Source organism: Scyliorhinus canicula, chromosome 2 (genome assembly GCF_902713615.1).
Source record: "Scyliorhinus canicula chromosome 2, sScyCan1.1, whole genome shotgun sequence".
Lineage (NCBI taxonomy): Eukaryota > Metazoa > Chordata > Chondrichthyes > Carcharhiniformes > Scyliorhinidae > Scyliorhinus > Scyliorhinus canicula.
The window spans coordinates 83,092,065-83,106,490 of NC_052147.1; the positions used below are offsets into that span (position 1 = coordinate 83,092,065).

The following is a 14,426-nucleotide window of genomic DNA, read 5'->3' on the forward strand; positions in this document are numbered from 1 at the left end:
AAACATAATTGTAACACTCAATGGTTTCTAAAATGATAAATCAGTGTTCAAATAGCAACTAGTATTAAATTGGATAGGATGCGATAAGCCAGTGCAGTTCAAGAAAAAATATACAACTTGTGAAACAGAAATGAACAAACATTTGACAATATTGACACCTAATGAACCCTTATGCTGCCAACAACACCAAGCTATTTTATTATTTTAATACTGTTTAAAGCATTTATTATTTTTTGTTACAAACAAGTTCTTTTTATTATTTTTGTTTGTAACAACTTCTAAACAACTTTTAGAAAATAATTTTTATGGGGAAGAAAATTAAATGGATTGCCGCTAGAAAGTAATTTACAATTACATTACAAGTTGTGATGGTTCTTAGAATATAAAATACCTTTCCAGGCAACAAACAGGAGAAACTTGGGAAAACAAAATCTCAAGTGTAGAAGTAAAAATAAAATCCTCAAATATCTCATTTAAAAAGTAAACAGTCAAAACCTGAAGTGTTTCAAGTCATTCAAACTGTTACTCTGACAAATACTATTTTATTAAAGTTCAGAAAATTCACAAATTTCATTTAATTGTATTTCTCCCACAAAAGTTGTCTCCTTGAGCCATATTCCAATGAGATATTACTACAGTACATACTGTCCACATGCAGCATCTGATTAGGAATTTATTGCTTATACATATAAGATTTCATATGAAACAGTTAAAAAAAAAAACTTTGAACCAGCAATTTTATAAGCTCATGCAACATTAATCCAAACAAAAATGCAAACTTCCTTCTTCTGGATAATGTATTGATTTTTAAAATTAATTTTGAATCTTGCTGCCATTTTAACTTTTTTCATTACCTGACTTTTGGTTTTGCTACACCGTATTTGCCAGAAAAGCCAGCAAAATTGCGACTCAACACTCATTGTACAGGCTCCCTTTCTTTATTACTATTTACAGATCATGCACTCAATCTCAGATACTGGAACAGTCCAATATAAATCTGCATCCCTCCCGGCATATTAAAGTTTGTCAGTATGCTGGGAAGCCAGCTGATTTACATTGGTAATTCTCACTAGCTTTGATTTTCCTTCCAACATGTTGTGTAGTAACATCAAGATGTTCCACTCACAGGGTTCATAGAATTTACAGTGCAGAAGGAAGCCATTCGGCCCGAGTCTGCACCGGCCCCTGGAAAAGGCACCCTAATTAAGCCCAAACCTCCATCGTGTCCCCATAACCCAGTAACCTCACCTAACCTTTTATGGACATTAAGGGCAATTTAACATGGCCAATCCACCTAATCTGCACATCTTTGGACTGTGGGAGGAAACTGAAGCACCCGGAGGAAACCGACGCAGGCACGGGGAGAATGTGCAGACTCCGCACAGACAGTGACCCAAGCCAGGAATCCAACCTGGGACCCTGAAGCTGTCAAGCAACTGTGCTACCACTGTGCTGTTGTGCCGCCCACGGGTTCTCTAAAGAGGAATCATTACCTCTTTCCTCTTTTAAACACATGGTTGGGCTCCAAATGTATTTTTGCAAGGCCTTGTTAAATAAACGTAACTGAAAAAAACAAGACTTTTGTAACAAATTATCTAATACAGAAAGGAAATTGCTGCATACTAACATACAAGATTTAATATTTGATTCAAAAACCTTCTTTTTAATTCTTTTTACATTCTTTTTAATCCAGGTGTATTACAGATAGCAAAATCCACACATTCTTTAAATTCTTCATATGTTTTTGACATTGGCAGTTTCAAACAATTGAGGCATGTTTGTCCTGTTGGAAATCTGTACTGTATTATCCCATCACTATGCAAGAATATAATTGAGGGGTTTGGAAGAAAGCTGATAGCTGGACTGGCACTTGTACCAGTTGCGAAAGTCAAGATTTGCTCAAAAGAAGCTTTAGTTGTTCCCTCTGAAAATAAAAAAAAATGTAATTTACAAAAAAAAATAATGTGCAATAGAGCCCAGTTATACTGATCAATTTGACCAGTCACCCTGTTGTTTATTTGCGCACCAGGATACAGCAGCTGCAGGTAGCTGAAGAGTCAGTTGGTTAGTACAGAGGGAAGACTTTCAAATTAATTATACAAGATAGTTTAGCATAAATATATCTTGTACAATTATTCATATTATGCATTAATGCATTTGAGCTGTGAATAATGTAATAACTTCAATTCCCTCCTCAAGAAGTTTTTCTGCATACCTGGGGGTTCAGGTGGCTAGGAGCTGGGGGACTCTGCACAAGCTCAATTTTACTAGGTTGGTGGAGCAGATGGAGGAGGAATTTAAAAGATGGGACATGCTACCGTTGTTGTTGGCGGGTAGAGTACAGTCCGTTAAAATGACGATGCTCCCGAGGTTTTTGTTTTTGTTTCAGTGCCTCCCCATTTTCGTTCCGAGGGCCTTTTATAGGAGGGTAAACTGCAGCATTCTGGGATTTGGGCGCATGGGACTCCGAGGCTAAGGAGGGTCTTTTTGGAGCGGGGCAGGGATAGAGGGGGGCTGGCGCTGCCCAACCTCTCTGGGTACTATTGGGCGGCTAATGTCTCGATGGTACGCAAGTGGGTAATGGAGGGGGAGGGGGCAGCATGGAAAAGGATGGAGATGGTGTCCTGTGGAGGCACGAGCCTGAAGGCACTGGTAACGGCTCCGTTGCCGCTCCCTCCAACGAGGTACACCACGAGCCCGGTGGTGGCGGCCACCCTCAAAATTTGGGGGCAGTGGAGGCGACACAGGGGGGAAGTGGGGGGCTCGGTGGAGGTCCCGCTGCAGGGAACCACCGGTTTGTCCCAGGGAACATGGATGGCAGGTTCCTGGGGTGGCACAGGGCGGGCATCAGGAAGTTGGGAGACCTGTTTATTGACGGGAGGTTCGCGAGCCTTGGTGAACTGGAGGAGAAGTTTGAGCTCCCCCCGGGGAATATGTTCAGGTACCTTCAGGTCAAGGCGTTTACTAGGCGACAGGTGGAGGGGTGCCTTTTGCTGCCCCCGCGGGGGGTAAGGGATAGGGTGCTTTTGGGGGTGTGGGTCGGGGATGGGAAGGTGTCTGACATCTACCAGGTAATGCAGGAGGTGGGGGAGGCGTCGGTAGAGGAGCTGAAGGCTAAGTGGGAGGTGGAGCTGGGGGAGCAGATTGAGGAGGGGACATGGGCGGACGCCCTGGAGAGGGTGAACTCCTCCTCTTCATGTGCAAGGCTTAGTCTCATCCAGTTCAAGGTACTGCACCGGGCTCACATGTCCGGATCTAGGATGAGTAGGTTCTTTGGGGGCGAAGACAGGTGCGTCAGGTGTTCGGGGAGTCCAGCGAACCATGCCCATATGTTCTGGGCATGCCCGGCAATGGAGGAGTTCTGGAAGGGGGTGGCGGGGACGCGCGATATTTGGGGTTGGGGTGGAGCCGGCAGTGCAGGAGGCGAAAGAGGACGATGTCTTGGCCTTTGCGTCCCTAGTAGCCCGGCAGAGGATCTTGCTGCAGTGGAAAGATGCGAGATCTCCGAGTGTGGAGACCTGGATTAATGAAGTTGGAGAGGGTTAAGTTCGCCCTGAGGGGGTCAGTACAAGGGTTCTTTAGGAGGTGGCAGCCTTTCCTCGACTTTCTGGGGGGGGGGGGGGGGGGGGGGGGGGGGGAGGTTGAGGGGGATAGTGTTTAAGTTAATTTGCTTATTGTTAATTTATTCTGTTGTTTATTGGGGTTGGGGGGGGGGGGGGGGTGGGGGGGGTTTGTTATATGTGTTGTTACGGGTGCCGGGGGGTGTTTATTATTATTGTTTTGTTGATATGTATTTTTCAAAAAATTCCAATAAAAATTATTTTAAAAAAAAAAGAAAAAAAAAAGAAGTTTTGCTGCACCAGTCTGAAAGTGTCTTTGGACCAACACCACAAACCCAACTGTCACAGCAACAGCCCACCCCTTGCAAGTACTTTGGGGTAGCACTTTACAAAATCCAAATACAATAGGTTCAATTCCATTTTGCATTTTATGATTCAAATGCAAACTGAAATTGTGCTACTAATGTGTGCAATATTCCACAAGGTATTGTTTCTTTCAGGGTCACTATGCATTTGCCTGAAAGAAAATTTGACCTTAAAAAAACCAAACCAGAAAACGCACACATTTTTTATTTCTATTCGAACCAATTAAGACATAATCAGAGACTGCTTTCTAAAGATGAAACAGAATGAACAATTATTGGATACCGACATTAAAGTGCAAAATTTTTAAAAGTAATAATCGGATTCTTTGCAAATTCTCACTGTTGCAATTTGAATAATTGAATAGAATAATAATAGCACAGGCCACTTCCTGCCATGTTTGTCCTGGCTTTCTGAAGAGCATTTCAGCTTGTCACACTCATCTACCTTTTCCTCATAGTCTTTCAATTCATTTCTCTGCAGATCATTCTCTTTTAAAGGCTCGAAATGAATATCCCTCCAGCACACTCAGGCAGTGCATTCCAGATCATAACCATTCAGTGTGCAGAAACCTTTTTCTTTATGTCACTGTTGCTTCATTTGGCTATTTCTTTAAATCAGCGCCCTCTGGTTCTTAATCCTCTGTGAATGGGAATTGTTTTCTACTCTATCCAGCTGCTCATAATTTTGAGCACTTCTTAATCTTTTCAGATTTTATAATCACTATTGTAGCCACCTGGGGTGGCCACGTCCCGATTCCAAAATGGACATTCGCAAAGAGTACAGGGAAAATTGGACAGTGCTAGAAAAACAAGCAGGTGCAAGGTTTGCCTGTGGACTGGAACTTGCAGATCCCAGACAGAACTGATACTACAAGCCATTAGCATAGTAATGAGCTATCTCCGGGGACAAAAGAGAAACATTTAAACAATCGGTACCAGGGCAGACTCCCCGGCGCCAGTGGAGACTAAAACAAAGGCAGGCCAACGGTTACCTAGGGCCCACCAGCGATCGAGAAACGACCCCTTTATTGGAGAGAATCAATATAAATAATTGGGACATGGTCCAATTAATTGGGACCAAGTTCAGGAACCGCCCAGAGGCGCGAAACCCTTTGGGGTATAAAACAGAGTCCCCAAGGTCAGAGCGCTCTCTTGAACTCTTCTTCTTCACCTGGCCTTTGGCTCTCAGCGACGAGAGGCCCACCAAGCACCAGCCAACTAAGTCTAAGGTCAACGCACGCTACGAGATAGGCGCTCCTAGCTACTATTCTATACCAGTTCGAAGCCAGCAGTATCAGAACCGGACAGTTCCTCTGACTGAGTGGGCGCCCGAAGCTAAGTATAGGCTTTTAGTAGTAATTGTAGTTTAGTGAGTAGAGTTTGTGCATGAGTAATAATTGACTGTGTGTGTAAATAAATGTGCATTGATTTCAAACTTACTAACTGGTGTATCGAGTCATTGATCAGTATTCGGTTTTGAACCTTGTGGCGGTATCAAAAAGATACCTGGCGACTCTTGAGCAAAGGTAATTAAAACAGAGCAAATTAAGGAAAGCATAACGAGCAACACTATCCTTTGACAACATGAGCCCAAAACTGTAAGTAAATCATTTGAGTTCCAATACTGTTCATTCTTCAGTCCTTTTTACTAGGAAGAGGCTAGATGAGCTGCACAGAATAGATATTGTTTGATTTTAAAAGGACAGTGTGTCATAAATGTATGCTGTAAAATCTTAATCATACCTTCTACATCTGCTAAATAATTCCTCCAGAAGCCAATCACTCTAGATTCTGCAATCCTTCTGGTGCTTCCTTCTGGTGAAAAGTTGATTGAGAAAAGGTTTTCAAATTTCTCTGCTGTTAACTTCTGAGGTTTGTAGCACAACAGCTCAGCAAATATTTCTGGGTATTTTTGAATATTTTCCAACACACCAAGCACTTTCAAACCTTCACGGAATCTGAAATAAGAGAGCAGATAAGAGATGGCTCTTGTGATATTGCTTAATCTTGTATCCATAGACATTTAGAATCTGACGCTTCACTGGACCATTTCAAACTGGAACACCACAAGAGAAAAATATCCTCAAGAAAATTAGATCAGCAACAGAGGGTTCACAATTGCAGAGTGAAAGGATCTTCCACACACTATGGAAGCAGTCTAAGTTGCTCACAGGGAAAATAAACCTTTTGTATGAAATTATTTGTGATTCCTGTTATCTTAAAATTATCAAAACAAATGGATTTAAATCTTGATTCAAAAAAATACAACAAAAACCCAACTTGTACATTTTGAATTTCCTTAATATAGAAGCATGGAATGGTTACAGCACAGAAGACAGGCCTCTCGTGGGAATACCCCTTTACTGTACCCAAACGATCTCCTCTTTAAAGCATGGTTTAATTACAGGCTTACATGTCAATCCTTCGATCCCAAATTATCTGGCAGTTTTGTTCTCACCCCACTGAGTTTTGCTCTCCCCAATTTATCGTCTGTCGTACTCTGGATTGCTGATTGCACATTTCCATATGATACAATAATCACCGTCACCCAAAAGGTTCCCCTCATGTCACTTTGTCCACCCTCATTTTTCAGAGCCAGGTCCAGAAATGCCTACCTGTCTTTTACGTTTTAATTACCATAAATAAACTGGAATCGTCAGTGCCCCATTATAACCACACTACAATTATTGCACTTCTCTGTAATTGCCTTGCAAATTTGTTCCTCTACATTTTCCCACTAGTTGGTGGCCTATGAAATACACTGAGAATTATAATGATACTTACATTGTTTCTTAGCACTAGCCAAATAGATTCTGTCCTTGACTCATCTGCGACATTCTTTCTCTCCAATACTCAATGTTCTCCTTAATCAACACTGCCACCTGTTTTTTCATTCTTTCTCTATCTTTTCTAACACCATATATCCAGGAATATCTAGTCCCTAGTCCTGTCCTGCCCATTGAATCAGGTCTCCACTATTTCCACAACATCAAATTGCCATGTGGCAATCTGCACCTAAAGCTCATCCACTTGCTCACAATTCTGGTTGCCACACTATCAGAAGGATGTGGAGGCTTTGAAGAAGATGCAGAGGAGGTTTACCAGGATGCTGCCTGGTCTGGAGGGCGTTAGCTATGCGGTACCTCTGTCGTCTCTACCTGCCACTTTAAAAAAGGCCCATGTCATCCTACTCTTTGTTTCTTGCCTCACAAACTTTGCTATATTGAGGAATTCACTCCTCTTGAGAGAACCACCCTTACTCAATCTGTTTCTCATCTCAAACAGGGCCAGTTAACCTCATGCTCCAAAGCTATGCTCTTCTGGCAAAAGACCAGGGCCAGTCAAGGACAGTGGTGGGAAGTTGTGTGTGGAGGCTGAGGAGATAAGCGAGATACTAAATTCTGATTTCGATACTGATTTCGTCAGTATTCACTCAGGAAAAAGATAATGTTGTGGAGGAGAATGCTGAGACCCAGGCTATTAGAATAGATGGCATTGAGGTGCGTAGGGAAGAAGTGTTGGCAATTCTGGACAAGGTGAAAATAGATAAGTCCCCGGGGCCTGATGGGATTTATCCTAGGATTCTCTGGGAAGCCAGGGAAGAGATTGCTGAGCCTTTGGCTTTGATTTTTATGTCATCATTGGCCAAAGGAATAGTGCCAGAGGACTGGAGGATAGCAAATGTGGTCCCTTTGTTCAAGAAGGGCAGCACGGTAGCATAGTGGTTAGCATCAATGCTTCACAGCTCCAGGGTCCCAGGTTCGGTTCCCGGCTGGGTCACTGTCTGTGCGGTGTCTGCACGTCCTCCCCGTGTGTGCGTGGGTTTCCTCCGGGTGCTCCGGTTTCCTCCCACTGTCCAAAGATGTGCGGGTTAGGTAGATTGGCCATGCTAAATTGCCCGTAGTGTCCTAAAATGTAAGGTTAAGGGGGAGTTGTTGGGTTACGGGTATAGGGTGGATACGTGAGTTTGAGTAGGGTGATCATTGCTCGGCACAACATCGAGGGCTGAAGGGCCTGTTCTGTGCTGTACTGTTCTAAAAAAAAAAGGGGAGTAGAGATAACCCAGGTAACTATAGGCCGGTGAGCCTCACGTCTGTTGTGGGTAAAGTCTTGGAGAGGATTATAAGAGATACGATTTATAATCATCTAGATAGGAATAACATGATTAGGGATAGTCAGCATGGTTTTGTGAAAGGTAGGTCGTGCCTCACAAACCTTATCGAGTTCTTTGAGAAGGTGACTGAACAGGTAGACGAGGGTAGAGCAGTTGATGTGGTGTATATGGATTTCAGTAAAGCGTTTGATAAGGTTCCCCACGGTAGCTTATTGCAGAAAATACGGAGGCTGGGGATTGAGGGTGATTTAGAGATGTGGATCAGAAATTGGCTAGTTGAAAGAAGACAGAGTGGTGGTTGATGGCAAATGTTCAGAATGGAGTTCAGTTACGAGTGGCGTACCACAAGGATCTGTTCTGGGGCCGTTGCCGTTTGTCATTTTTATAAATGACCTAGAGGAGGGCACAGAAGGTTGGGTGAGTAAATTTGCAGACGACACTAAAGTCGGTGGAGTTGGAGACAGTGTGGAAGGATGTTGCAGGTTACAGAGGGACATAGATAAGCTGCAGAGCTGGGCTGAGAGGTGGCAAATGGAGTTTAATGTAGAGAAGTGTGAGGTGATTCACTTTGGAAAGAATAACAGGAATGCGGAATATTTGGCTAATGGTAAAATTCTTAGCAGTGTGGATGAGCAGAGGGATCTTGGTATCCATGTACATAGATCCCTGAAAGTTGCCACCCAGGTTGATAGGGTTGTGAAGAAGGCCTATGGTGTGTTGGCCTTTTTTGGTAGAGGGATTGAGTTCCGGAGCCATGAGGTCATGTTGCAGCTGTACAAAACTCTGGTACGGCCGCATTTGGAGTATTGCATACAGTTCTGGTCGCCTCATTATAGGAAAGACGTGGAAGCTTTGGAACGGGTGCAGAGGAGATTTACCAGGATGTTGCCTGGTATGGAGGGAAAATCTTATGAGGAAAGGCTGATGGACTTGAGGTTGTTTTCGTTAAGAGAGAAGAAGGTTAAGAGGTGACTTAATAGAGGCATACAAAATGATCAGAGGGTTAGATAGGGTGGACAGTGAGAGCCTTCTCTCGCGGATGGAGGTGGCTAGCACGAGGGGACATAGCCTTAAATTGAGGGGTAATAGATATAGGACAGATGTCAGAGGTAGGTTTTTTACGCAGAGTGGTGAGGCCGTGGAATGCCCTACCTGCAACAGTAGTGAACTCGCCAACATTGAGGGCATTTAAAAGTTTATTGGATAAGCATATGGATGATAATGGCATAGTATAGGTTAGATGGTCTTTAGTTTTTGACTTCCCATTTCGGTGCAACATCGTGGGCCGAAGGGCCTGTACTGCGCTGTATCGTTCTATGTTCAGTGCTGTCGGGGGATTGACACTGCTAACTTTAGAATCTAACATGCTCTGGGGACATTCAATATCAAGGCATTGGCACTAGCTGAATCCGATGATCACAAGATGTGATTCTCTCAACAGAATTCTCAAGACAAGCAGCTACCACAGTGCTAACTTAAGTACAGATCACTCCCTGGTGTGCACAAAAGCGAGGATGCAATCCTTGAAGCTTTTTCATTCAAAGCAGATATGCTGGCCTCATATAACTCCAGCAATACTACCTACCCAGATAAAACACAACAGTTCTGCAACTCAACTGAAAAGGAACTTTCTGACATTCCCACAAAGAGTACAGAAATGAAAAGGAACATACTTCAAGACACCATCAACAGTACCACACTTTGAACATTCGGGAAAGGTAGAACAAAGAAACGTTGACTGGTTTGTGTTGAATATCACTGTGAAAGAACCTGTCATTGAAGCCAAGCAGTTCTCCTTTCATTAATTACAAAATAAATCCTAATGAGAAAACTATAAATGCACTAAAAGACGCTCAAAGTCCAACAGACTTCTCTGTCAAAGACAACGAGTTACAATTTTGCCAGAATAGCCATATACCCTTTAACACAGGGGGGATATATGAAAGGATTAAAAAGGCAGCAAATAAAATGGCTCAGTTGAAAACAAAGGTAGAGGAAGTCACCACCAAATGCAATAAACAATTGGAGGGATAGATGGAGCACCTTGAATGGTACTCTAAAGAGACCACAGCCACTGATGAAGCTCAGGAGACCATAAAAAGCCCATCATGGAAGAGTTGGATATTACTCATCAAGCGCAGGAATATGGCACTCCTGTCGCATCTGCACAAACCTCTCTATCTCTGCTGAAGGGAGGTGGCAGTCCCCCAGGATATAGTGATGCAAAGGCATACAAGATCAAGGGTGGCAGCAGCGTTAATAACTATCAAGGCATCTGGGGGCTGAGCATCATTGGAAACCTATTTGCCCATATTACCTTTGTTGGCCTGTAGATCTTGGCTGAATGCCAAATCCTGATGTTCTCAGTCCAACAACTGCAAGAAAAATACTGTGAGCAAAGGCGAGCACTATATCAGTGGTTCCCAACCATTTCAGTGACACTTCAATGAGACAAACAATTCCACCGCACACCGAGTTTTTCAGCTGAAGCTATTGTTCATAAATGTCCCACACTGAAATTGCGACTCAACAGTGGCCAATCACATACAAAGGTGGGGCCACTCGGTGTCCTGTTTCCATGGAGAGTATTACGGAGGGGAGAGTGAGTACAGGGAGTATGTCTGATTGGGGAGAGTGTGCAGGGAGAAAGTGAGAGTATGATGGAGTGGAGAGAGAGCATACAGAGAGTGTGGAGAGAGAGTCAAAGGTGAGAAATTGGAGAAAACGTGAAGGGAGCCTGATTGGGGAGAGTGAGCGGAGGGGGAGCGGGTGAGCGGAGGGGGAGCGGGTGAGCGGAGGGGGAGCGTGAACTTAGGGGGAGAGTGAGCGGAGGGGGAGAGTGAGCGGAGGGGGAGAGTGAGCGGAGGGGGAGAGTGGGCGGAGGCGGTGAGTCAGCGGAGGGGGAGAGTGAGCGGAGGGGCAGAGTGAGCGGAGGGGCAGAGTGAGCGGAGGGGCAGAGTGAGCGGAGGGGCAGAGTGAGCGGAGGGGTAGAGTGAGCGGAGGGGCAGAGTGAGCGGAGGGGCAGAGTGAGCGGAGGGGCAGAGTGAGCGGAGGGGCAGAGTGAGTGGAGGGGCAGAGTGAGCGGAGGGGCAGAGTGAGCGGAGGGGCAGAGTGAGCGGAGGGGCAGAGTGAGCGGAGGGGCAGAGTGAGCGGAGGGGGAGAGAGCGGAGGGGGAGAGAGCGGAGGGGGAGAGAGCGGAGGGGCAGAGTGAGCGGAGGGGCAGAGTGAGCGGAGGGGCAGAGTGAGTGGAGGGGGAGAGTGAGCGGAGGGGGAGAGTGAGCGGAAGTGGTGAGTGAGCGGAGGGGGAGAGTGAGCGGAGGGGGAGAGTGAGCGGAGGCGGTGAGTGAGCGGAGGGGGAAGGAAAGAGGGTGGGGAAGGAAAGAGGGTGGGGAAGGAAAGAGGGTGGGGAAGGAAAGAGGGTGGAGGGCGAGGTGCAGGATTGCAGTGTGCGGGGGTTTATGAGACTGTTGAATGGAGTTTGGGGTAAGTCTGGACATCAAACATTCATATACAAATATGCATATTGGTGCTGGGATATTCTGTGTTTCTTTAATTGACACTAGGTATGAAATGTCCCTATTTTCAGAGTCCGAATTAAACAGCAAAGAAATGCAGTTGATAAACCATCTTTTTTCCTTTTTAAAAAAAATATTTTAATTCACTTTCTTTTTAACATTTTCATCAAACTTGCACCCACCAACAAATAATCAACAATAACAAATACAATGGCAATCCCCATGCCAACAATCCCCTTATCCCACCCACCCCCAAACAGCCCCTAATATTTTAAATACAAACACAAATGAAAAAGAATCAGGAATCCATCATCAACCCATGCATAATCATCAATAACTTATACATTCCAAATGTTTGATGTCATCCAATTTTTGAAAATGCATGATAAAGGGCGGCACGGTGGCGAGCACTGCTGCCTCACTGTGCCAAGGTCCCAGGTTCGATCCCGGCTCTGGGTCACTGTCCGTGTGGAGTTTGCACATTCTCCCCGTGTTTGCATGGGTTTCGCCCCCACAACCCAAACATGTGCAGGGTAGGTGGATTGGCCATGCTAAATTGCCACCTAATTGGAAAAATTTAATTGGGTACTCTAAATTTAAAAAAAAAAGAAAATGCACGATAAACAAAGCCCACGAGTTGTTGAACCCTTCCATTCTTCCCCTGAACTTCACTTTCTCCAGCGTTAAAAACGCCAGCACGTCCTCCCGCCACGCCGAGGCACAGGGTGGACCACACACCCTTACCGACACCACCCACCTGCTCTCCGATGCCTCGTTACTATCCCTGATCCGCCACCACATTCTCCATTTGGAACCTCACTCTTTTACTAACCAGGACCGCAACCCACCGCGCCCTGCCATCAAAACCTGAGAGAAACACCTGACTAACCCAGCCCTTCCTAAGCTTCACCTGATCCTTCACCCTTAAGTGACTCTCCTGCAGCATTGCCCCATCAGTCTTCAAACTTTTCAGGTGCGCAAGCACCCTCGACCTCTTCACTGGGCCTCTCAGCCCCCTCATGTTCCACATAGGGGGCAGCAGGGTAGCAGGGGGCAGCAGGGTAGCATGGTGGTTAGCATAAATGCTTCACAGCTCCAGGGTCCCAGGTTCGATTCCCGGCTGGGTCACTGTCTGTGTGGAGTCTGCACGTCCTCCCCCTGTGTGCGTGGGTTTCCTCCGGGTGCTCCGGTTTCCTCCCACAGTCCAAAGATGTGCGGGTTAGGTGGATTGGTCATGCTAAATTGCCCGTAGTGTCCTAATAAAAGTAAGGTTAAGGGGGGGTTGTTGGGTTACGGGTATGGGGTGGATGCGTGGGTTTGAGGAGGGTGATCATGGCTCGGCACAACATTGAGGGCCGAAGGGCCTGTTCTGTGCTGTACTGTTCTATGTTCTATAACTATCCTAACAGGGGATCACATCCCCGCCACCCCCCATCTCTCCCTTCTTATCCACCATCATCATAACTCCGGGCTCTGCTCACTGATCCTGACTCGCCCTGATCCATTGTTAACATCGAACCCCGTCCCCCCTCCCTGAATCACTCCCCACCCCCCCAGACTTCCTCTTGAAGAAGCCTCACCCAGTATCGATACCCTGCCTCCCATTTTCACACCTCCTGGGCACATTAAAACCTGCTCGTCAGGCTCCAATGTCCGCATCCCCTCCCCCCACAACACCACCGTTCACTAGTTGACTTAAGTTTGTTAGTGAGAGGGCCCCTGTCCAGGCCTTCCCTCCCCTCCCATCCAGCCCCAGGAAAAACAATCAAACATACACATCTCAGAAAAAAACATCACTACAAAGAACAACAATAAAAAACCTTAACCTCTGTAATAGCATGAAGTAAAAACATAAGTCTAAACTACATATGTACACTTTCCCAACCCTTCCACAGTCCACAGCACCTCTTCAGTCCCATTCTTCATTTCTGCCTAAGGCGTTCTGCGTCAGAAACACCTCTGCCGCCTCCACAATCTCAAAATAAAAGTCTCTGGAGTTGTAGGTAATCCTCAGCTTCGCTGGATACACCACTCCAAACCGCACCCCACTGTTGTAAAATGCTGCCTTCACTCGGCTGAAAGCTGCTCGCCTCTTTGCCAGTTCCACCGCCAAGTCCTGATAAATGTGCACACCAGCACCAGCCCACTGCACCTCCTGCTTCTGCTCCGCCCAGTGCAAGACTTTCTCCTTCGTGAGATACCTATGAAAACAGATGATCACTGCCCTTGGCTTCAGCGACTGATGAGCTTGGTCCAGTTCATTCCTCCCCCTCCCCCATCAGTTTTGCCAACATCTTGGCAACGGACTCCATCGGCCTTGGGCCCTCCACCGCCTCGGGCAGACCCTCAATCCTCAAATTTTGCTGCCTCGAGCGGTTCTCCAAATCCTCCAACTTTGCTCCCCCCCCCCCCGGGTTGCTGCTGCTGCTGACCATCTCCTAATGCTCCACTAGAAAGTCTAGGAACGTTTGCCACCGCCTGAAGAACCCTTGCACGGATCCTCTTAAGGCAAATTTTACCGTCTCTAATTTAGTAAACCCTGCCATGTCGCTGATCCAGGTTTCCACACTTGGGGGCCTCGCATCTTTCCACTGCAACAGAATCCTCCGCCAGGCTACCAGGGACGCAAAGGTTAGAATACCGGCCTCTTTCGCCTCCTGCACTCCCGGCTCGTCTGATACCCTAAATATTGCGAGCCTCCAGCTCGGCTTAACTCGGGTGTTCACCACATTCGACACTGTCCTCGCAACGCCCCTCCAGAACTCATCCAGCGCTGGGCACGCCCAGAACGGCGTGGTTTGCCGGGCTCGCCGAACACCTCACATACCTGTCCTCTACCCCAAAAAACCGACTCAGCCTTGCCCCAGTCATG

The 14,426-nt window shown here is 46.1% G+C and overlaps 1 protein-coding gene across 1 annotated transcript in view; it reads right to left on the reverse strand.

The window, feature by feature from the left end:
• Positions 1-1,331: 1,331 nt before the first annotated feature.
• Positions 1,332-14,426, reverse strand: part of g2e3 (G2/M-phase specific E3 ubiquitin protein ligase) — a 336,184-nt gene continuing 323,089 nt past the window's right edge. Inside the window, exons 13-14 of the mRNA XM_038790247.1 lie at positions 5,669-5,883; positions 1,332-1,924 (exon numbers count right to left, since the gene is read on the reverse strand). Of these exons, the coding sequence (XP_038646175.1) occupies positions 1,674-1,924; positions 5,669-5,883 (466 nt within the window). The 3' untranslated portion in view covers positions 1,332-1,673. The remainder of the gene's footprint in view (positions 1,925-5,668; positions 5,884-14,426) is intronic.